This window comes from Mytilus galloprovincialis, chromosome 9, assembly GCF_965363235.1.
Source record: "Mytilus galloprovincialis chromosome 9, xbMytGall1.hap1.1, whole genome shotgun sequence".
Classification (NCBI taxonomy): Eukaryota; Metazoa; Mollusca; class Bivalvia; order Mytilida; family Mytilidae; genus Mytilus; species Mytilus galloprovincialis.
This window is the reverse complement of record NC_134846.1, coordinates 41,765,914-41,791,667: the sequence shown is the minus strand read 5'-3', so window position 1 is coordinate 41,791,667 and position 25,754 is coordinate 41,765,914. Positions and strand designations below refer to the sequence as shown.

At 31.6% G+C, this 25,754-nt stretch overlaps 1 protein-coding gene across 1 annotated transcript; it reads left to right on the top strand.

The window, feature by feature from the left end:
- The first annotated feature begins 84 nt into the window (after positions 1-84).
- Positions 85-16,627, top strand: LOC143045020 (leucine-rich repeat-containing protein 20-like). Its single transcript, XM_076217298.1, has 4 exons — positions 85-235; positions 7,302-7,445; positions 15,164-15,331; positions 15,868-16,627. The coding sequence occupies exons 1-4, from the start codon at positions 172-174 to the stop codon at positions 15,990-15,992; spliced, it is 501 nt and encodes a 166-aa protein (XP_076073413.1). The 5' UTR covers positions 85-171; the 3' UTR covers positions 15,993-16,627.
- The last annotated feature ends 9,127 nt before the right edge of the window (positions 16,628-25,754 follow it).

The window sequence follows — 25,754 nt, the reverse complement described above, 5'->3', positions numbered from 1 at the left end:
CAAGATAACATGGTTTTAGCCATCTAAAATTCAATTTATTAGTTTATTTTTATATAATCTTTTAAACATATTTTTAAAATATATTTTTTTCGAAGATATAAGCGTCAAATCGAAAACAAATTTTGACAGTAGTACACGTGAAAGTATTTTTTGAAAACCTTGTATATCTGAATGGGAGACGGGGTTGCGAAGGTAGTCAATAGGCTACGAGAAGCACAAGAAAATGGAAAATTGGGTAGGTAATGTTTCATGAGAAATGATACGATATGAAAGACAATGTTGTCTTGGCTGTGTCACAGTGTGGTGTCCACTTAACATTACAAATGAAAATTCCAATCGGCAATTTTGAGTACATAGACTTAACTTATATAAGGCAGGGCAGGTGTTACCTGTGAAAGGGAGGGCACGAAGTTAGAAAATCTGTTGAATACAAGACGGGCAAAGTATGTATATATAATAAAAAAGGATAGGATCCTTCCATATGAGCAATGATCTTACAGGTAACTAAGGACATTCAAACCCATAGTCCAATAAAGAGGGTAGTAATGCCCTTTACTGACAGTCTTCAAATGGTCATTTTCACAACCGTTATCTTCAAATTGGTTAAAATTTTACCCTAATTTGTCAGTTGGTCATTTTCAACTACCGTAGGCTGGTAGGTAAGCGTCAAATTAGTTAAAATTTTACCGTAATTCGTCAAATCATCCTTATCGTGATTTGTCAGAGGTCTTAAATATTTATAGTTGCCGTCAATGTTGAGATATATTTAACATGATTTGTCAAAATCAGTCAATATTTTTATCGGCTAAAAGAAAGTGTACATTTTATCGTCATGCACCAAAAATAACAGTTAACGTCATTTTGCAAGAATTTTTACTGTTAATGTCATGAAGGTACACCCATTATCATCCTCAATAAACTGACAACGCCATGGCCAAAAAAAAAAAGACGAACATGAGTACACAATAGACAACATAGAGGACCAAAGACCAGGCAAGACAAACCCCATCAAAAAATGGGGATGATGTAAGGTGCTCCTGAAGGGTAAGCAGATCCTGCTTCACCTGTTGCACCAATGCTATGTTGCTCATGTTATTACAAAACTGGAATATAGTATACTTCAGTGGGTCACATTCGTGAAAAAGGAACAGGATTGTAGTTACAACATTTAGAAGATATATCAGATATCATTGGTGAAACAGATATTTCATAAGGTTCAACCAACTCGTGATGGAGTTCATAAATTTTACAAAGGTTTGATTTCAACTTTATCATTTGGAACTCTTGGTTTAATAGTTGCCTTGTGGCAAACAACCCTCTCTAACACAGAAATAATGATAGGAAATAGAAGCCCACAAATGTTGTTTCAATTGGGAGATCTATTCCATATTAAAAGCGCTGCTGGAATGTTGCTACATAGAAATGTAAAGTTCACAATTGGAAAGCTTAAATCATCTCTTTTGTCATTATACCCCTGCTTTGAAAAAAAGGGGGGTATACTGTTTTACCTCTGTCTGTCCTTCCGTCATTCCATCAGTCTGTCAGTCAGTCAGTCCGTCCGTCCCATGAATATTTTTCGTCACATTTTTCTCAGGAACTACACTACCAGGATTTCTGAAATTTGGTTTCAGGCTTGATAATATTAAGTCAGCTATATCGTGTGATGCGTTTTCAGATTCATCACTCAACAACTTCCTGTTTACCGAACACTTGTTTGATTTTACACATGATAGCCAAGTTGAAAATTTTTCGTCACATTTCTCTCAGGAACTACAATACAAGGATTTCTGAAATTTGGTTTAAGGGTTAATATAAGTCAGCTATATCAGTGATGCGTTTTCAGATTCAACACTCGACAACTTCCTGTTTACCGAACACTTGCATATTTTTACACAACTAATATTATCCACTTGCGGCGGGGGTATCATCAGTGAGCAGTAGCTCACAGTTTCACTTGTTAAGTTTTGTTTTCAACCAACCCCCACCATGCTCATTTTTAATTTCTTGATGTAAAATTCGAAAGATATCCCATTAACATGATTAACACCATCATGACCTTGATAACAGCAAATTTATACTTTATAAACATTTATTGTAAAAATTAAGTGAATAGTTGGACTGGCTTTAGTCATGTTAGTCAGACTGACCTTTATAAAACTCCATGAATTGTAAACTAATATACATGATATATATATATATATGGGCAGGAATTCGCTAATGCTACTTTAGTGTGACATTGTAAGAAAAAAATAAAAATCATTATAAGCTTCTAAATTTGTTACAAATTATTGCTACAAATGGTGTCCTTCTATTTGTAACCAGAAAAATCATTTTTAAACTTGCGTCAGTTTGGAACCAAAGCAAATAATACATTTGGAGCATGTAACATGGACACTTTTTCCAAATTGAGATTAATGATTCCTTAACTTATTCAACATTCAATATCATATATATTGATCACAAAACATTGTCAATCATCAAAACTCTAAAATTTATATTTTCATTTCTTTCAGAAATTTTGTGAAAGCAAGTTTCCTCTACTTTTCTGTCAATGTTACATGCAATGTTTTAGAGATAAATACAGTAAGAATCATTTTCTTTCTGAACATGTAAAGGCTCTTTTTCATTGTGTTACCCTCACATTAAAAAATTGTATTAATATTTTTGCAATTATCTCATTTCTGTCATAAAATAGTGACTTAAATGTTGCATGTAACGTGGACACAAAAAATATGAATAATGAACCATGCCAGAATTGATCTTAAAAGATATAAAAAGCCTCCAAACAACCATCTGAATGTAAATTATACAATTATACTGCCACATTTCTCATATATGATATTATTTAAATAGTGGTTAATACCAAAACCATTCACCTAAATTTCAGACAGCAAACATATTTTCTAACTACATGTATATCAGTAGTTATGTTTGTTCATGGTGGTACAATATGGAAGGCTAAATTAAACGATATTCAAATGTCAAAATAACCAGAAAAATAAAATTAAGACCAAAGATAGATCAATTGATGAAGGAATCATCCAAAATTTCCACAACATGAAACATTTTTATATCAGTAAGTAAGCAACCCGTTTTTTTTATGCACAGGGATGAGATTGATAAGAAGACAACCACACAACCATCAGCATCCACGAAGTTTCTCACTCAATAACTAATACTGACAAAGTAAGGGTACAAAATGATTACATGTATCCCTCATTCATGTGACACAGTTACACTTAAATCTAATAGTATGAAAAACCAAGACAAAATATGGACAAATCTACGAGAGGTTGATACAGCTGCATTTATTGAGAATCTTATTTTCAATCGTTTACATAACTTCTATAAAGAACAATTTGGGTTTCATCTTTGAGGTTGTTGTCTGATAGACATATTACCCTATATCTCGTTTTATTTCTGCTGGTTAATCTTACATTTATGATAACTTTTTAAGGTTTAAACAATAAATTTTATTTCAAACATTAAAATATTCAAAACAAGTTTCTTGTTTCTTGTTTTCTGTCTCCAACATCTTCAACTATCTATCTGAAAAAAAGATAAAAGCAAAACACAATTAATCTACCCTCAATCAGAACCAAAATCCATGCATAGATTATAAAATTTACAATAATATAGAAACTCTCAAATATCTTGTTTCGATTTTTCAATGCCATTTCATCTTGAAAACTTGTTACCTAAACTACAGGAAGCCACAATTTAAAGGGCCCCATAATGACCAGTGTAAAACAATTCAGAAGAGAAAACCAACACCCATTAGACCATAGTCCTGTTTTCAACTTTATTTGGCCTTCTTTTACTTTTTTGTTTCATTAGCGTCACTGAATAGTCTTTTGTAAACGAAAAGCGTTTCTGCCTACAAAATTTCAATTCTGGTATCCATGATGAGTTTATTATTATTATTTTGAAATCAGAAGGAGCCTGAACCTCTTATAATGCAAAAGATATTCTGGAATGTCAATTATTGGCATAACAATTAAAAAAAAATGTTACAAATTGAATTCCTCATGATTTCTATAATGAGCATCAGTAAATACACATGATACATGTGTTGACTGGTGAATGAAAAGGGATAAATAAATTAGATTTTGAAATAACTATCTTCTACACTGCTGTAGAATGGTCAAATTGGAGATCACTAGTATGTCTGCATACACAGTCACCATCATCTGGTTTTCTGACACAGAACTACTATCTGACTGGCTGAAAGGACCGTCACCACCTGACTCACTAATAGGGACCGTATCAGACTGGCTAACACAGACATCATAATCTGCCAGGCTGATAGGGTTATCACCATCTGACAAGCTGAAAGGGACATCACCATCTGACTGGCTGACAGGGACATCACCATCTGACTGGCTGACAGGAACATCACCATATGACTGACTGACAGGAACATCACCAACTGACAGACTAATATGAACATCACCATCTGCCAGGCTGACTAGGACATCACCATCTGTTGGCTGACAGGGACATTACCCTCTGACTGGCTTACAAGAACATCACAGACTGACTGACTGACAGGAACATCACCAACTAACTGATTGACTGATATGTACATCACCATCTTCCAGGCTGACAGGGACATCACCATCTGTCTGGCTGCCAGGGACATCACCATCTGACTGGTTGACAGGGACAGTATCTTTTTGCAGCATCTTCCTGAGAGTTTTCTTCATCACATTTATTGCTGATCATCTTTTTCTTTCTTAGGTTTATATTGCCTGTAGATTTTTTTTTATTAAAAATTGCATGTAAATTTTCAAGACCGACACCAATTTTGAAAATACACCTCTAAAAAGAATATCTATATTTAGAAATAAAGATGAAGTTTGATGGTGGTAAAACAAGTTAAATTATCAATAATCTCTTTATAGAGCAAAGGAGTAAGTAAATGTTATCAGTTCTGTTCATGCGTGTAACATTGACAGAAAAGTAAAAGGTTGTATGTCAATGTTACATACATGAAGACCAGAAGATGAAAGTGGTGTGCTTAATAGTCAACTTTGGAGAAATAATATAATTGCTGCCCAGTAATATCTAATTAATCATTTAGGTTATAAAATGTTATATAAATGTCTGACTTTAAGGAAGTAATACCTTTGCATGTAACATAAAAAAATCTTGACACAAAATATTGTTGTCAATCATGTCAATGTTACTAACTAGTGTCAAAAGACAAATTAAACAGGAAAACATGAAAACGCTTTAATTTTGTAAAATAAAAATAAGATAATAGCTCCATATGGCAGTAAGTTTTGTTTACCCATGTAACACTGGCCTGAACATGTAAAAGTCTAAATAATAGACTGTCAATGTTACATACACAATTTCTTAATGAAAAAAGTTTAATTTGGGTTTACTTTATACATTGTTTTTTAAAATAGGTATCATAATAATAACTTTGAATATCAAAAATTAGATTAACTGTTGATTTCAAGACAGTAAAATCTTCTCATGTAACACAAAAAAGACCTGATACAAAAATCGTAGTCCATGTTACTCATAAAGTTATCATAGGAGCATCAAAGAAATTGTGTGATGACAATATTTCAGATGTTAGTCATTTATAAACTCAGATAAACTCATTTTAAAGCTCATAACAGAAGTTTGGAAATCAATGCTTTTAAAACATTATAATTCTGAGTTATGTATGTAACATTGACAGGAACACCAACAAATGATGAGGAAAAATTGCTAGTCAATCAGGAAAAAAATAAACACAAATAATTAAAACTCATTTATTTCTTTAATATCATTTTAATGAAGCAAATTTAAATTTCAACAAGATTTTATTGATTGAATAATTGTATGCACATTTATTAGGTTGTAGCATGTAACCTGGACGCAGAAGATGTGTCAATGTTACATGCCTTTAAACGATAAAAATTACAAGTAAATATTGTAAAGTCTAGAAATCAAGAAAGATCAACAACTTCTCTGTTAAGAATTCAGCATAAATTTACATTTGATTTAATATTATGCACTGGCCAATTATGCTTTAAGTGTAATAAAGTAATATTGTTTTTATTCTGGTGTCAATGTTACATTTTATGATTTCAAATTAAGTGGCCAGTTATCTTTATAATGCTGAGAATGAATACAAGTAATAGTTATTCAAATTGGCAATTAATCTGTGGTATTTCATGTAAAAAATTAGATTGATAAGGCAAACCGTACAAAAAAAAGCTTTTGCATGTATCATAGACACCTTTCCTTTGTAAATATTTTCGTGTCAATGTTATGTACAGAAATCTCTACAGCAATAAAATGAATATCGTAAGGGTCAAACCTGTTTAAATACAAGATAAACTTATATTTTTTGACAAAATTGCAAAGCAAGTCACACATCATTATCAAAGAACCTGATTTACACAGAAAGTGCATGTAACACTTCATTGTGAGGTCAAATTAACCTGGTCCCACTCTCTTATCATCTGCTTGATCACTAGTATATGCCTAGTGTGAAAGATGACAAAGCCACATTTTAATGTAATTGTCAGTGGGTTGAAATGTGAAAAAAATAATTATGGTAATGCTTACTATAAAAAGTATACAACTGTTATAAAAAGTTGAGTATTATTGGGCAGTATTGACCATGTTGACACGAAAATGAAATAAATTTTCTTACCTTCTATATATTTTTCAAACTTCAGTTGATTGATAAAAATCATGAAATCCAAATTGTACCCATTGTTGACACCTTTCAAAATTTGCCATGCTGGACCAATAACTTGTTTCCAAAGCTAATCAGCTAATGAAAAGGTGCATGTAACATTTGTTGACGGGAAAAGTTACATGCACTTGTCCATTTTCAAACGTATTTTATTTGCAGCAATAATCGGATTCTGTACAAAATGGGGTTTCTAAATGATAGATGGATCATTTTGCAGTTGATTTTCAACTATTATAGTAGAACAATTCTTCAGGCATATTCTAAATATGACTAGGGGTTTTGCCACTGCAGAAATGTCACACTTTTTGTCTACAGTTTTCAACTACCAGCACATAACAAGTGCTGATTTTTTGTTGATTTTTTTAATTGGATCAATTTTTTTTGCATTTGGCAATAAAGACTAACCCACTTTGATATTTAAACAATGTTTATTCTCCATATTTGCATGATTTCTTTATTTTTTAATTGAATAAACACTATTGACCCTAAAATTTCACTAGCGAATTCCTGCCCATATATATATTTTTTTATTATGAATTAACATGATCATTAATGATGGACAATCTTCGTCAGTTTTAAATCTTTTTATTTGTTTTAGATTTATCAGATTGTGCACTTACACAGATACCTGATGCAGTTTATATGATGATGAAAGACATCACAGTTCAAAGCTGTGATTTATCACAAAACTTGCTACAAAGTCTCCCCAAAAAGATCTGTTCTAAATTTTCAAAAATAACAGGTAATTATCATAAAAATAAAAAAAGTTTGTACTGTTATTCTTTACTAAAAATACATACATATGTTATGGAAGGAATACAGCATCATAGTTCTTGACAAGGCCTCTAAAATTATGTAATACATTTACATGCATGTGAAATCTCTGTGGGAACTTTTCCCCTAAAAAGACAATAGAAATTCAAAAATGTCTAACTACATGTACAATGTACATGTATTCCTTATTATGGTCTTTATAGGAAAAAAAGTATATAAGACATGTAGGACTAATTTAGATCCACTCCAATGTGTGTCTGTTTCAGGACAGGATAACTAGATATGTGAGTGTTGTTCTTTTTTTGCCTATCTTTATCAGTCAAGGGTATAACTTAAATAAGTTATCAGAGAAAAATAACATGCATGTGTTATTACAGACACTTTCAAGAGTTTTTTTTCCCTTAATCTGTAATAACATATGTTTGTTATCAGTTAAATATATCATAGTTACTTTATCTTTAATGCATGTAATGGGCACTTGGGAATTCTTAAAACTTTGCACAGTAGTTTAATATATTACCTTCATAGCAAATTTTCTAATTCCATTAATAAGAGTTTGATCAACCATGATGGTAAATCAATCAGACAAGGCCTTTATGCATGTTATGGGCAAACTAAGCTATAATAACAAGGCTTAGTTATTACAAGCATGTAACTTACTATATGAGAGTAAATGAGACACTTGGAATCTTGCACAGTGCCTCATTGAACACGTTCTCATCTAAAATTAGAAATTCTCATTAACGGTAATTTGTCATAATTCGTACTCAAATAGGTCGAATTATTGCTCATAAGACAAACTTATGCAAAAAGAGAAAAATAAAGGAAAAAACACATTTTTATTTTATCGAGCACTTGGAAATCGTGAATCTGGCATATTTAACACCTGGTGTATGCTGAACTGAATTGTAATAAATTAACTTGCATTTCTCAGGCCTGTATGCTAGCATACGTACCTGGTGTATGCTAATGTCTACATTTAATTAATACATTGTATTTCTCAGGTATGTATGCTAGCATACGCACCTGGTGTATGCAGAACAGCAAATATTGAATCAGATGTTGTATTTCACAGGTCTGTATGATAGCATACGAACCTGGGTGTTTAAAAAAATCCTTTACGTCAGTATAGTTGTGGTTTTACTTTATTGCCGATTTCAAGTTTTTTTTTTAAAACTAGGCTACCACTGACCTTTTTATTTTCTCCCGTTGGTAAACAGAAAAGCGCCGGTTAATTTGCAAGGCAAACCGGTAAAGCGTTCACTGTTGTAAATCTATAAATGAAAACCAATTCTTAAGTTCCATGACTATGATCGATTTATTGACCTAGCAGTTATCTGTTTTGTTTGCAAATTAAAATTACGGAAAAATGAGGCGATCATAATTTGTACAAGGTTCCAAGTTCGAAGTTGTTGACAAACATTTATATGACGTCAGGGACCTTCTGACGTGAGGCGGAGGGATTTAGACGGATAGCCTTGACTTACACAAGTTACTTAGCAGTACTGATGTTAGAATAATAGCAATTGATTACAAAACAACCTGTTTTGTTTATACTTGGTATTGGTAATTATTAAAAAGTCAAAGAAAAAAGGACTATTTATCTGCTGAGTCACGCACTCCATCTAGATGACGTCATTTATAAATGTAAACAATTTGAATGATCAATGAAGGAGTTACCCTCACGGAGAAGAAAATGGACAAAAATACGCTTTATTATCTTGATTTGAATAAACCAGAAGCAAAACAGAATGTCGGATATATTTATGGTAAGTAAACCTAGCTGTTTTTGTACATTTTTCACGATTTCATTTAACCGTTGTGGTTATTTTTATACATTATTATTTCTTATTTTTCATGTTGGGTCCCATAGGCGGATACAAAAGGTACCTGTCCCCCTTTTGTGGGAAAAATTTGGTTGATTACTTAGTATATAGGAATTACTGAACCTTGGCTGGAACCCCCTCCCCCTTTATGAAAATATCTTAATCCGCCACTAGACTGTTTAAATCAATACTGTAACAGGGTAATTTATGAAGATCTTTTTTAAGATATTTCAGATACTTTATTTCACTAATACATAGGCGTAGCAGGCCCATAAGTAATGGTACGTTTTTTGGCAAATTAGACATGGGGACACGGAAGTGTTCCGCCAGCGTCTTACGGCAGAGGGTATGGGGGCCGCTCAAGGCCCCCAGAAGCTCTGGGGTTCATAGCGTTAAAATCCTGCATTCTGCGCGTTTCCTGGCACTAAAGATCGTTTCTGAAAAGCAGCATTTTTTACTCGACAATTTGAAAAAAATTAAGTATATTAATGTCTGTGTCTTGCAGGTTTTGTAGTTTGTTTCCATTTTTGTGTCATTTACAAAGCATGCAATTATTGCGCAAAATTCATTATAAGAAAAAAAAAGGCCAGAGGTTCCTTGCTACAAGTTAGGACAGGCGCAAAATTGCTGTAATGTAAACTTTTAAGACAACCACTTCGTCAGTAGGGTGTCGTCTTGGCCTTGTAAGTTATTTTTTTTTTTTGAAAATCATGCAGCGACTGTCAAGATGAAGTACTTAAATAAATCACTGACTATGTACTTGCAATAATTTGCATCTTGTCTATTTGTCAAGAGTGTTCAAATTGGAAAAATGAATGTTACTAAGGAAATGACATATTTCATTGATCTTCAATCAATCACATGCATGGCGACAATTTGTTTTTCAAGGGAACGAGTTCAATTCAACCACTATAAAGAACCCTTAGTTCATATAAACTTTAAAATCAGTAATTGTGATATAAATGTAACGCTAAACGGGTCTTTGTTCTGTGTATTTTGGACAGTCATTATTTTGGATATATGTATCTGGGATCTAATCCTTCTTGCCCGTTTACATAAGGAAATAGCTATTAAATATTTCACCAAATATATATATATATATATATATATATATATATATATATATATATATATATATATATATATAGACACACTACCGTCTATATACTAGTAACGAAGTCTGTTTAATGTTCACATGTTTAATCACATGTACATGTATATACGATATATTTAACAGGTTCACAGCCCAGGTTCACAGTTATAAATTCCAATACAAAACGTTACTTAGTTCCAACTCTATAAAACAACATGTTACTTCATTATAATCTATATCGCAACTTAATTGATACTTCAAGCTACTACACCAATATAAGTGATCAATGCAAAAAGTTTCTTACAAAATCGTGCTATGAACCACTGTCCTTAAATTACATTAAACCTTGCTTTGATAAACGTCCAAATGTTATTACAATTCTACTGTGCAACTAATGTACCGTACATGCAAACTGTCACATTTAATAATCAAGATGAAAGATCATTCAACAAATTAAGTATAATTGACCATCAAATCTTTGATGTAGTTGACCACGCCACATCAATGTTAAATTTGTGAAGTGTAAAATATTTACTCGCATGTGTAATAAAATTGAGAATGGAAATGGGGAATGTGTCAAAGAGACAACAACCCGCCCAAATAAAAAACAACAGCAGAGGGTCACCAACAGGTCTTCAATGTAGCGAGAAATTCCCGCACCCGAAGACGTCCTTCAGCTGGCCCCTAAACAAATATATACTAGTCCAGTGATAATGAACGCCATACTAATTTCCAAATTGTACACAAGAAACTAAAATTAAAATAATACAAGACTAACAAAGGCCAGAGGCTCCTGTATATATATGTATATAATATGTAGTTTCCATTTCTCGTTTCAGCATTTTTCAAACATTGGCTATACCTTTCATGTAACTATTTATGTGTTGCTTATGAATTTAATTGTAACACTTCTTAGTGACTGGATAGGTTAAACCAATGCCTTCCTAGAAAACTATGACACCAATGAACAACACCAGTCTTTTTGCTGTTCCTGCTAATAATGTATGCATGGCTTCACTAGAAAAGGCATCAATTCTTTGGCTTTCCTGGTTGAAGGATTTGTTTTTACAACTCCAGTGTATACACAATTGTTACCATAGTATATAGTTGGTTGACCGTTATGGAATAACCGTTTCACAGATGATATCGGATATATGTTTCTCACGTCAAAACTACAATGCCCTTCTCTTTTCATGAATTTGACTTACTGTATAAAGCTAGTTATCGGGTTTGTAAAAACATGAGCAACCCGACGGTGCCACTGTTGGACATTTGGAGCAGTATCTGCGTACCCTTCTGGAGCACCTGAGATCATCCCCAGTTTTTGGTTAGGGTTCGTGTTGCTCAGACTGTGTTTGTTTTCTATGCTGTTTCTTGTGTACTTTAATTTGTATATTTCATGTCATGGTGTTGTCAGTTTATTTTCCATTTATGAGTTTGACTGTTCCTCTGGTATCTTTCGCCCCTCTTGAAGTCTATAACTTAGAGAATGATGAAAAATGATAGTTTTGCAATTCAAAATATGAATACAATATAAGGCTGGTTAGAATGCAAACCATTCAGCTTGCGTAATATCTAATAAGTGCCACCAAATATGCAGACATTTAAGACTGGGGCAAACCATACACAATAACACAAGCTTACTGAACACCAGCTCGGTTTGACAATACTAGAATGTATGTAAAACTGCAATTCAAAAAACATAGATTGGTATACAAGCAATCAATAAAAGCTTGTATGTATCCATGCAAGAAAAATAAGCTTTCACCATACACCAGTGTTGTATGCAAGAATACCGTGAACTGAAAATGTCAAACAAATATGCAAACTTTTATGTTCCAATGTGTATAGGATTATATGTTGGTATGCCGACAATCAAATCCATAAACTCCATTGTTTTACAAGAGTTTATTGAAAAGCGGGTTAGTATACGGGAATAAACCCCTGAGTGTTGCAGTTAAGAATTTTAAAAGAGCTTTCTTTCAAATTCAAATGAAGTTGAAGGCTATACATAAGTAATTCCTTACATCCATGTAATTCGACCTTTTCATTTCACAATCATACACATCTCCTTATTTTCTAAGGGAGGTATGCAAACATAATTAAATAAGAAATGTTACTACTCAGTAAATACTTAGCATTCAGGCATACAGACTTGCCAATACAAACATGAATCCAGAATAAAATTTTAGAATCCATGCAGGCATACAAGTACCTAGCAGAAAAAAAAAACCAAAATAAATTGGTTTACATATCCCAGGTTCGTATACAGGCATACAGACCTTAACTATGCCAAAATAAATATATTAAAGGTTCTAAATACACCAGATTTGTATGCAGGAATACAGACCTGACAAATACTTATATACGCAGAAAGTTAGAGTTCAACATACACCAGGTCGGTATGCTAGCATACAGACCTGACAAATACTAGTATATAAGGATAGATTGAGAGTTTAACATACACCAGGTCGGTATGCTAGCATACAGACCTGACAAATACTTGGATGTGCTTAGAGTGAGAGTTTTGCATTAACCAGGTCGGTATGCTAGCATACAGACCTGAAAAATGCTAGTATATGCATAGAGTGAAAGTTTAGCATTAACCAGGTCGGTATGCTAGCATACATACCTGAAAAATACTAGTATATGCATAGAGTGAGAGTTTAACATACACCAGGTCGGTATGCTAGCATACAGACCTGACAAATACTAGGATGTGCATAGAGTGAGAGTTTAGCATTAACCAGGTCGGTATGCTAGCATACAGACATGAAAAATGCTGGTATATGCATAGAGTGAGAGTTTAGCATTAACCAGGTTGGTATGCTAGCATACAGACCTGAAAAATACGTTTATATGCATAGAGTGAGAGTTTAGCATTAACCAGGTCGGTATGCTGGCATACAGACCTGACAAATTCTAGTATACACATACAGTGAGGTTTTAGCATACACCAGAGTTGTATGCAGGCATACAGACCTGACAAATACAAGTAAGAGAAAAAAGACTTAATTTAGCATACTTTTTATTGAAACATCTGAAATAAAGATGGATAAATGCTACGTTATGTATATATTTCAAAAATGACATAAAAGTATAACAAAAATGCAGAATGAGTATCTTTTTAAGGTTTATTTACTTGAACTATTTCCTTGGTGTTAAAATAGTTCATTCTAGCATCCTATGAAAAAGGTTTATGATAAAATGATGAAATTTTGGTTCGCATTTACAAAGAAAGATCACAAATCTTGCCAAAAAATGACAAACAAATATTGTTAATGCTATACAGTGAGTTTTTAACGCGAAATATATCAATAATCCCAAATGTTGTAGCCTTTTCACACAAAAATAAGTTAAGTGGCATATGAGAATTTCTAATTTTAGATGAGAACGTGTTATTTCAAGCTCTGATTATCATTTCTTACAATGAATTGAAATAAATTGTTATGCAAGTCAGAGCAAAGCCTTTAAAGAGATATAGAGAAGCTGTAATAACACCCTTTTGTTATTGCAGGAATATATTTTCTGTAATAACATAGGTGTGCTATGCATGATTGATAAATTATGAGCTGTTATATCTTGGCAAAGATTAGTATACATAAAGAAAATTATAATATCAATAAAAATAGAGAAAATTTTAACAAAATAAAGGTTGTATATTTTCCCTTTGAAACATGTAACATACATATGTTATCACAGTTTTTTGATATTTTAGCCCACAATAAAACATGTATGTTATTTTTCTCTAATAACTTATTTAAGTTAGACCCTTGACTGTTTATGATGTAAGTCTTTTTTTTTAAAGTTGTCTGGTGCAGGTGGTTGGTGCAATGATCATTTTATTGTAATACTAGCCATTTGACAGGTTCAATTTATCTGATAAACAATATTGAGACAGCCACTAGCATTGCAGACAATTATTACATTAAAATCATAGTTATCTAATTCATGTTAATATTGTTATATTCATATACTGGTAGTTAAAGCTTTCACTTAGATCATGCATGAAATATTTGTGAATGGGTATAAGAAAACAACTCCTGTAATTTTAAATTCTAATGAAACAACGTTTGTAACATTCATTTTGATTGGATAACGTCACTTATTTTCATACAATTGATGCTATGGGACGTACGCGCAAGCACAGACGGCATATGACAGATTTTAGATACATGTTTTAAGGTTGTTTTCTGTCAGTTTCATTAAAATGGAGATAACAATATTGCATTTTAAGCTCCGACGGCATCAATTGGGGATTTGATGGTCGCAGATACCCGTTTACTGTCTCCGCTAATGTGTCGCCAATAAACTAAATTTGCGACCATCAAATCCCCAATTGATGCCGTCGAAGCTTAAAATACAATACAGTTATCTCCTAATTATGCACAAATGATATTTTTTTTTTAGGTATTTGCCAGACTTCCTGTATTGCTTTGCATACATTTTTAATGAATTTTCCTGATTTACAGCAGTCTGCAGCAAAATGTTTTTGATTTACATGTTTGAAAATCACATTATCAGTCTTTATAAAATTTGAAGTTTATTTTTTTTAGACGAATTATATATATAATATGGCTGGGAGGCTTCATTTCAGGAAAATTAAACTGTCACCACAACATTTTTACTGGTCTGGGTTAGGCTTGTGGTAAGTCTTGAAGATTCAAGGAACATTATTTATTTCACATACCTGTATGAGCATGGTAACCATTGTAACAATTATTGTTCCGCTGCTATTGTTTTGTAACCAGTATTACTTTTTTACAGAATTGAACATAAGTGGAAACAAACTACATACACTACCAGACGAACTTAGAAACCTCCAAGAACTACAAAACTTAGATGCTTCTTCTAATAACTTAGATAGAATACCACAAGTTGTGTTTCAGTGTGTTCAACTTAAACAATTAAATGTGCATAGCAACTGTATCTCAGGTTTGTAGAAATTGTTTTATTTCAGTTATTTTTATACACCTGCCTAACCATGCTACATTAAAATACAAATTACCTAAAAACCTGCATCCAGAATCTGTTAAACCATGAAATCTACCGGTAATGTCTTTTAACCATGTTTTTTCCTTCTAATTCCTTTAGAACATGTATCAAATGTATGTAAATGAACAAATCCAATCGGGCACTGAATTTTGTGTAATGTTTTTATAAGTAAACAGTTAATTTATAGGGCTATTACAGAATAATTACAGATGTGAAGTGAAATGTGGAGGATAGATTTTTATATACCAGACTAACAGTAGAAATATATTACAATAATCATATCAACTTAAGTTATGATAATAATACTCTATTGCCACAAATCTAGCATTTTTATCATTATGTGCACATTACATTCATAAATGCATGAATTGAGAATTTACAGTGTACATAAAATTGGTGTTTTCTTTGTAAAAAGACAACTGAGTTATAATATTTCATCACTGAATTTTTCATAACAGATTTTTGCTTTCTTGTAGAAGTAGATGTTATGAGACTAGAAGCTATGGACTCACTAGAAACGTTAAACATAAAAGGCAACCCTCTTCCAGACGATGTCAAATCACAATTGTCGGACAGCAGATTGAACATAATCAAAAGCTAATCCTTCCATAGCATACACTGATAAATGCAGTAGACTATCTTATGTGCAAGACCCTGAGTTAAAACCGATTTTTGTGGTTATATTATGTTGCCATTATCATTACTCCTGAAAGGGATCACCACAGACTAATTTTTGAAGTTGGAGCTTATTAAATGATTATTTTAATCATTATATTTTTTCATGCCTTTTGAAATAAGTTTAAAGTACATATTAATTTGTGTACAAAAATGTATATGGTTATTATGGTATCTTTAATTCATGTCAAAATATGAAAACTTTTATCAGTTTATCTGTGTTAAATTTATTCTTCTAAATAATTTTCCAAATTATTTCTCTTAATCTCTAAATTTATGGTGGTGCTGAGAAAATCAAAATTGGTGCTAGAAATACAAGGATGGTACTAAAATTTCATGAGTGGAGGAGCACCATCCTTAAATAGCCTGTGGTGATCCCTGTAACTACTAGTATATTAAACATAAACCAGAAAATACAACTAATATTGATGTATGTTATGTATGTAGTATTATTCATTGGAGAAAATGTTTACTTCTTTAAGGTGGTACCCAACACTTTCACTAAAATTAATTTGGCTCGTTTAATTTTTCATAAAATTTTGTCAAAGTATTTACTTTGACCCTTTAACAAAAATATAAAAAATTTCAAAAATTTTGAACTAACCATTTTGTCAGAAAAATTACACTGGTTATATAGCAATTTTGATCATTGAGAAGCTTAATATTCCCTTTACAACACAACGTAATTAAAACGTTAAGCTGACTTTACAGAGTTATCTCCCTGTAGTGTTAGGTACCACCTTAATATCTACACTCAAGACTTACACAAAGAAAGATAGGATTAATGTTATTATTATGCAAGAGACATTCTAACTTTCCACATATTTTGTACTGTACTAGGTCATATGTATCTGACCTATCTTGCAAATATAAAGCATTTGTATTGTTATTAATCTTTTATTTGTCCATAACTGTGACTTCTAAGTCGGATACTTATGTTAGGTAAATATTATGTAAAAGTAATGTCCAGATGTCCTTATTTTGCTGTAACAGCATTTGAATGCTTGAATCAACTTTTGATTCATATGAACTATATTGAAACAATTGAACAAAAAACCTTTTATTAATTATTTTGTAAGTTTATTAGGGCCCCGCCGACTAAGGCGGGTCGCCCTATAGTGATCAGTCTGTCCGTCCGTCCGTCCGTCTGTCCGTCCGTCCGTCCATCCGTCCGTCCGTCCGTAACACTTTAACTTTGTGTCCGCTCTATATCTTAAAAACCGTTATGATTTCAAAGTTTATACTTGACATCCATTTTAACCAACACCAGAGGGTGTGTCATGATGTATGTAAAACTTCCTAGGTCAAAGGTCAAGGTCAAAAACTTTGGTTTCAGTTGACAACCCTGTGTCCTGTGGTGAAGATCGTGTCCGCTCTATATCTTGAGAACCGTTATGATTTCAAAATTTATACTTGACATGTATATGAACCAACACCAGAGGGTGTGTCATAATTTATGAACGACTGCCTAGGGCAAAGTTCAAGGTCAAAAACTTTGGTTTCAGTTGACAACCCCATGTCCTATGGTAAAGATTGTGTCCGCTCTATATCTTGAGAACCGTTATCATTTCAAAGTTTATACTTGACATGTTTATAAACCAACACCAAAGGGTGTGTCATCATTTATTTACAACTTCCTAGGTCAAAGGTCAAGGTCAAAAACTTTGATTTCAGTTGACAAACCCATGTCCTATATGGTAAAGATACAATTTTTTAATGCACATTATTCACAGCGGGGCCCACAGAGATGGCTCCCATCTCAATGATATCTAGTTTATTATTGTGATATTTAAAGAAAGTATTTATAGGAATATTGTTTTTGTGTTTATTTGTTTTATGATAACTAATGCATCTAGATTAATCAGATTTTGAAAAAAGTTGTTTTTATAAAATACATGTATCTGTATAATGCACTTACAAGTCTCTGTGTTTAAGACTATACTTTGACCTATAATGGTTTACTTTTACAAATTGTGACTTGGATGTAGAGTTGTCTCATTGGCACTCATATCACTTCTTCTTATATATATTTACAGTACTTCATATCAATTACACACATGCATTTATACCTATATACATTATACATGTATAATATTAAAACCAGATGTGAACTCAAAGTTTTGAAATAAGGAAGAAGTTTGCTACTTTTTAAAAAATTCTAATGGGAAACTTAAATTTTTGAAATATTTTTTTTTCAATATTTAGAGTGTTCACTCAAAACTTTAATTTTGTATTTTTGATAAATTAATCCCTAGCATAGAGAAATACCAAAATATAATTGGCTTATATCTCAGAAACTACATCATATCACCAAGTCTTTACAACTGTAAATCAAGTTGTCATATACTGTGTAGTTATTTATTTTTTGAGAAAAACTTTGTGTTTGTGGATATTTGATTCAGTGGTTGTGACAAAGTCCTCATACAGCCTTTAGAAAATTTGTACTTCATTGAAAATTTTTATTTGTAATTTATATGTACTCTCTTAATCCATGAAAAATTGAAACTCTACAAATAATAATAAATCCATAGTACTAAAAAGGAATAATTTCAGTATTACATACAACATACAAGCTGAAAATTTGTAATCCACTATACTATAAAAATATGTTTTTCTAAGTATTGCAAAATTTTTATATAGAAATTACTTACATTTATTATGTTTTTTTAAGGTATTAAAGGTTGTTATTGCTTTTCTTTTCGATACCTATTTCATATACATTATTTTCTCCACATTATATTGAATCTGTTTAAGAAAAATGTATGATGTCTGATCAACATGTTGACAAATCAAACCTCTGGTCAACCTGTTCCTTTTATAAAAAAAATAATCATCAACTCATTAGTCCTGATAAGTGATAATCCCTAATTCTAGCAAAATTAGAGGCCTAATCCTTACGTCCTCAAAAAGAATCCTTCCACCCCTTTTGTTATGTTGTTTATTCACAAGAAAGGAATATGGTGTTTTCACTTTGAAGGTATGAGGTCATTTACCATCAAAGGTCAGGGACACAATATGAAATTGTAGGAAATAAACAATTCACTTAATCTTTACTACACATGTCAAAGATCAAACAAAACTAATTTTGCATTTCACTCAAAGAGGTATACATTTGTATGTTGTGTACACAAATAAGAATTGGGAATATTATTTTTACCAGCACTATGTAATTTAGCATTAAAAAATGTATTTCAAATTTAAAACAAAAATTGACATTTTGGTTTCAAATTGAAATGTCAAATCGTCTTAATGTATTTTTTTAGCAAGATTTTGTTTTTGAAAGTGACATAAAGAGTCGTCATTTATTATTTGAGTTTTGATATGAAATCTATATTATCTTTTGTTTCATAGCAGTTTTATAAATGTTATATTTTGTGGTAGTTGTACACCGTGAATCTTATTTTAATGGATTATTTATAATTTAAGGATATGATATGTATTTTGTTATTCTTAGGAATGTTGAACAAGCCTTCGATTTAAACATTATTTTAAACCAATTCAGATGTGTCGTTAAAGATTTTAGCATATTTTTTTTTTGTAATAAATAAATTCAAAAGTATTTGATTATTTGCTTGTGGCAATTTCTAAACTGGGGCTTGCTGTTCCCTGAATCAGCGACATCAACAATTTGTTAAAGTGTGTGATTAGGCCAGTTTATGGGGAACAACTTATGGTAAGTTGCCATGGAGATTATTTTAAAGGTATTGAGTCTCTTGACCCCTTAGGCTGGTCTATTGACTGAAACTTTTCATTAGTTTAGACTAGGTCAGTTTGAGGAGAACCACTAATGATAAATTAAAACAGGTAGTTGTATTATTATTTTAACATTTCTCATTCCATGGATATTATATAGGTGGTTTGGTCATAGTCCATTAAAGGAAGTTATTTGCATTTTTTGTATGTTTTAAAAAATTGACAGATGTCAAGTTGGTTCAATAGTCAACATTCAGATTTTTATTTTTTTGCATCATTTTTAACATTTCGTTGAACATTCGTCTTCAAGATTCAACATTCGTTTTCAACTTTCAACATTCGTTTTCAACATTCATTTTCAACGTTCAACATTTGTTTTCAACATTCGTTTTAATGCCCCATTTATGGGCATCATGTTTATTGGTCTGTCCGTCCGTCCGTTCGTTTGTCCGTTTGTCCCGCTTCATGTTAAAGTTTTTAGTCGAGGTAGTTTTTGATGAAGTTGAAGTCCAATCAACTGTTATGCCCCATTTATGGCCATTTTGTTTTCTGGTCTGTGCGTCTGTCTGTTCATTCGTCTGTGAAGTTGAAGTCCAATCAACTTGACCTCATTTTCACGGTCTACTGAACATAGAAAATGATAGTGTGGATGGGGCATCCGTGTACCTCGGGACACATTCTTCTTAACATTTAACATTCGTTTGCAACATTCAACATTAGTTTTCAATATTCGATTTTCAGCATGCAACATTCGTTTTCGACTTTCAACATTTGATTTCAACATTCAACATTAAATTTTTCTTTTGTTTTCAACATTCATTTTCAACAATCGATTTCTAACATTCATCATTCGTTTTCAACATTCAAATTCATAAAAAGTGTGACTATTTTAATATCAACATTTATATTTTACTAGAATGAAATTCAAAACAGTGTAGCTGTGGCCATTTATTGACACATTAAAATCATCCATTGACTGGGACAATTTACTTGAACGTTTGTCTATAACGACCACTGTTCACGACGTACCTACGATAGACATTTAAACTGTGGGGTCACCAAAGGTTTCTTAATGCCTTTAATTATGAAATAATTCGAAAAATTAATCAGGAATAACCTTTGTGTTTTGATTTATATAATTGATATAAATCAAAATATCGTGTTATTTCTGATTAATTTTTCGAATTACTTTATTTAGGTGTTGAGAACCTTTGGTGACCCCATAGTTTAAGTGTCTTTAAAAAGTACATAGTGAGCATTGGTCGTTACATACAAACGTTCACCTAAATTGTCCCAGTCAATGGATGATTTTAATGTGTCAATCAATGGCCACAGCTACACTGTTTTGAATTTCATTCTATCTAAAAAGTAAAACACAAAAATACTGACTCGAGGAAAATTTAAAACAGAAAGTCCCTAATCAAATGGCAAAATCAAAAGCACTAACACATCAAACAAATGGATAACAACTGTCATATTCCTGACTTTGTACCCAAATGTTTGTATGTAGAAAATAGTGGATTAAACTGGTTTTAAAGCTAGCTAAACCTCTCACTTGTTAAATTACATGTATACTACATATAAACACTAGACTTGTATGTTTCAAGTGATTAATTTAAAGATCTGTAGTAAACAAATGAATAGCATTGCATGAACAAATAAGAGTATTCAGTCTTAAAGCAAAAGAAAAGAGCAAAGCTCATGTAGACAAAAGTCTACAAAAGTATGTTTACAATTTTTGTAATAAAATTCCATCTTTTCATACTGTATTTGTAGAAAAGAATGAGTAATTTGTGAAGTTATGAACTTAGCACTCTGTCACATTGTTTTACTAATACCAATAAGTCTCTGTTGATTCCAATATATATTTAAACATCCAAAGCATAAAACATAGATATAGGGAGATGTGGTATGAGTGCCAATGAGACAACTCTCCATCCAAATAACAATTTTAAAAAAGTAAACCATTATAGGTCAATGTACGGCCTTCAACACGGAGCCTTGGGTCACACCAAACAACAAGCTATAAAGGGCCCCAAAATTACTAGTGTAAAACCATTCAAACAGGAAAACCAACGGTTTAATCTATATTAAATTAAAAAACGAGAAACGAGAAACATGTATAAATTACATAAACAAACGACAACTACTGTACATCAGATTCCTGACTTAGGACAGGTGCAAACATTTGCAACGAGATTAAACGTTTTAATGGATCCAAACCTTCTCCCTTTTTCTGAAACAATAGCATAACATCACAACATAGAAAAACACACGGTAAAATATCAATTGGCAGGCTTAACTCAATCAAAAAACGTACATTAATACACTATAAACGAATAAATTTGATCTGCGATATCTTAATGCAAATGCACAGTTAATAAAAGGACCAACATTTAAAAGCTTCAAAATGACCTACAGTGGATTTAAATTTAAGATATGGAATTCGAGCTGTCATGCATGAGAAAGATATATTCCTTATTTCGAATAATGTCCGGAATTAAAAATAAATCACTAAAATATCTTTATTTTGTATACCAGTATTCAAGGATTTGTACAATTCCTTGCAGTGTGAAGTACTTCGGGACTTTAAATAGTCAACAAGAAGAGGAAGTAAAATGAAAATGGGTACACATCTTAAAACACCATAAACCAAACGAAGAAAGGAAAATTTTGTTCATTTTTCCCTTTCGACATGCACTGATACAGTAATTTAAGCTAATTTGGCCAAAAGTACTTGACTTGCTGCGATATAGCCTTTTGCGCTGATGAGGCGTAAATCGACCACGAATGAACCAATGAAGGGGGGCAAGGGGTTTAACTGTTATGCTGTTATGGGGCAATTTAATTCTTTGTTATCTGTTATTTTGAAAATATATTTGCTGTTAGCTGTTGTTGTCTTATTCTTTGTTAGCTGTTATTGGGCTTTTAGTTTTTTTGTTATCTGTTATTGTGATAATGTATTTGCTGTTACAGTGACTTGACTGTTAGTGTTGCTATTCACCAATTGCAACTCATTCAAAATTTTGACCCAATTGCAATTTGTTTTATTAAATCAAATTGTTCAACTGGTCAAAAATTTGAACAAACTGTTCAGCCCAAATGTGAAAGTGCAAAGTGATAAAATAATTCATACTTACAATCCTATAAGTCTGTAACTCCACTGTATTGATGTAATTCCTAAATCAGTCTATCAATTAGTATAGTTATATTACAGCCATTACCATACTAAAGGTGAACTGTTTTATTTTGAATTGCTATAAAAATGTCAAAACTAAGCTTTTATAGAGTTTTTCTTTCGAAAAGTATTCTATATTTATAAGTATCACACATTATGTGAATAAAAACATTTCATATTCAGTAAAATATGTATGAAATAACAATATGCTTCCTTGGGGAGATAACCTAAAATACTATTCTTTTGAATAAAGACTTTTTGAAACCAAAAAGCGATTATCTCCCCTTCCTACAAACATATTGCAATTTCAAATATTTTACTGAATATGAAATGTTTTTATTCACATAGTGTGTGATTCTTATAAATATAGAATACTTTTCGAAAGCAAAACTCTATAAAAGCTTAGTTTTGACATTTTTATAGCAATTCAAAATAAAACAGTTCACCTTTAGTATGGTAATGGCAATAATATAACTATACAGATTGATAGACTGATTCAGGAAATACATCAATACAGTGGAGTTACAGACTTATAGGAATGTAAGTATGATTTATTTTATCACTTTGCACTTTCACATTTTGGCTGAACAGTTTGTTCAAATTTTTGACCAGTTGAACAATTTGATTTAATAAAACAAATTGCAATTGGGTCAAAATTTTGAATGAGTTGCAATTGGTGAATAGCAACACTAACAGTCAAGTCACTGTAACTGTTATTGAAAATTGGAATGTTAGCATTTTTTTGACAGTCAATATTCGGTATAAATTGAAGATCATTGGCCATTGGGGTCTACCACTACTAATATGTTTGTCCCGTATTCAGAGAAGGATTCCATTAACATATACCCATCACAGAAGTGAGGTCCAGGACAATTCAAGTATATCTTATGTTTATCCTTTGTAATAAATTCCATTTTTTTATGAATGTGTATTTAGAATTATCTTAATTTTTTGTATGAGAATAATGTTCCTTGTTTTCCGTACGAACATATTAAATTAAAACAATTCTTAATATGACAAAAAGGAAAACATATGGCCAGGAATATCTGACAAGGATCTCAATTAAGGACTTGGTCCTTACAACCACTTAACCTTTTATATAATATGGTACATAGACTCAGCTCTGTAATTCTTTTCAAAGCAGAACCAAATGCATTGTACAATGAAAGTTCCAACAATGTACTTGGGTCCGAAGCTGCACATAACTCATTACAAACAAAAATTTATTTCGTTTCAAGTTATTGTTTCCCTACTAAATTATGTATTCTACTTACTAGTACACTTGGTACAATCAAAAACCTCAGCTGATAAAAATTGTTTAAATAAGGCCTTTGAAAATAGTGGAATAAATGGCTTTTAGAGTGTCAAAATTCGTTCAAAGTACTTGATAAATTGCATGCTTATAATTGGTGCTTTTGATTTTTCTACCCTATATACCACTTTGCCTCATAGTTTTATTAAGAAAAATTCACACACCTCATTAAATGGTCATTTAGAAAAAGTCAGAATATTCAAACTCTTTTAGGTCACTTTTTTGATTAGCAACAAAGGGAGCTTCAGTCAATATATATAAACAATACACCAACGTTTCATGAGAACTGCTGAAAACATTTTTGTGTTAATGTCTGAAAACTGGAAAATCACCCCTTTTTAATTAATAAAACCCGTTAACTCGGAAACGTAAAATCTAAAATTTATAAAAATTGAAAGTTACCTCATGTTAATAGATATAAACGATAAATTCACCAAAATTCCTTGCTTTGTGAAAGCATTTTTGAGATATTATCAGAAAACTGAAAAAAAAAACCACCAATTTTATTGAATAAAAACCCATTACCCAGAAACTTAAAATCTAAAATTTAAAAAAACAAAAAATCAGTCTATCAATCTGTATAGTTATATTATTGCCATTACCATACTAAAGGTGAACTGTTTTATTTTGAATTGCTATAAAAATGTCAAAACTAAGCTTTTATAGAGTTTTGCTTTCGAAAAGTATTCTATATTTATAAGTATCACACATTATGTGAATAAAAACATTTCATATTCAGTAAAATATGTATGAAATAACAATATGCTTCCTTGGGGAGATAACCTAAAATACTATTCTTTTGAATAAAGACTTTTTGAAACCAAAAAGCGATTATCTCCCCTTCCTACAAACATATTGCAATTTCAAATATTTTACTGAATATGAAATGTTTTTATTCACATAGTGTGTGATTCTTATAAATATAGAATACTTTTCGAAAGCAAAACTCTATAAAAGCTTAGTTTTGACATTTTTATAGCAATTCAAAATAAAACAGTTCACCTTTAGTATGGTAATGGCAATAATATAACTATACAGATTGATAGACTGATTCAGGAAATACATCAATACAGTGGAGTTACAGACTTATAGGAATGTAAGTATGATTTATTTTATCACTTTGCACTTTCACATTTTGGCTGAACAGTTTGTTCAAATTTTTGACCAGTTGAACAATTTGATTTAATAAAACAAATTGCAATTGGGTCAAAATTTTGAATGAGTTGCAATTGGTGAATAGCAACACTAACAGTCAAGTCACTGTAACTGTTATTGAAAATTGGAATGTTAGCATTTTTTTGACAGTCAATATTCGGTATAAATTGAAGATCATTGGCCATTGGGGTCTACCACTACTAATATGTTTGTCCCGTATTCAGAGAAGGATTCCATTAACATATACCCATCACAGAAGTGAGGTCCAGGACAATTCAAGTATATCTTATGTTTATCCTTTGTAATAAATTCCATTTTTTTATGAATGTGTATTTAGAATTATCTTAATT

What these genes read in the sequence shown, in the direction of transcription:
- LOC143045020 (XM_076217298.1), top strand. Translation starts at nt 172, where the DNA reads ATGGGAGACGGGGTTGCGAAGGTAGTCAATAGGCTACGAGAAGCACAA. An exon ending in ACAAGAAAATGGAAAATTGG is followed by an intron (nt 236 to 7,301) that starts GTAGGTAATGTT and finishes TATTTGTTTTAG; the next exon opens with ATTTATCAGATTGTGCACTT. An exon ending in TAAATTTTCAAAAATAACAG is followed by an intron (nt 7,446 to 15,163) that starts GTAATTATCATA and finishes ACTTTTTTACAG; the next exon opens with AATTGAACATAAGTGGAAAC.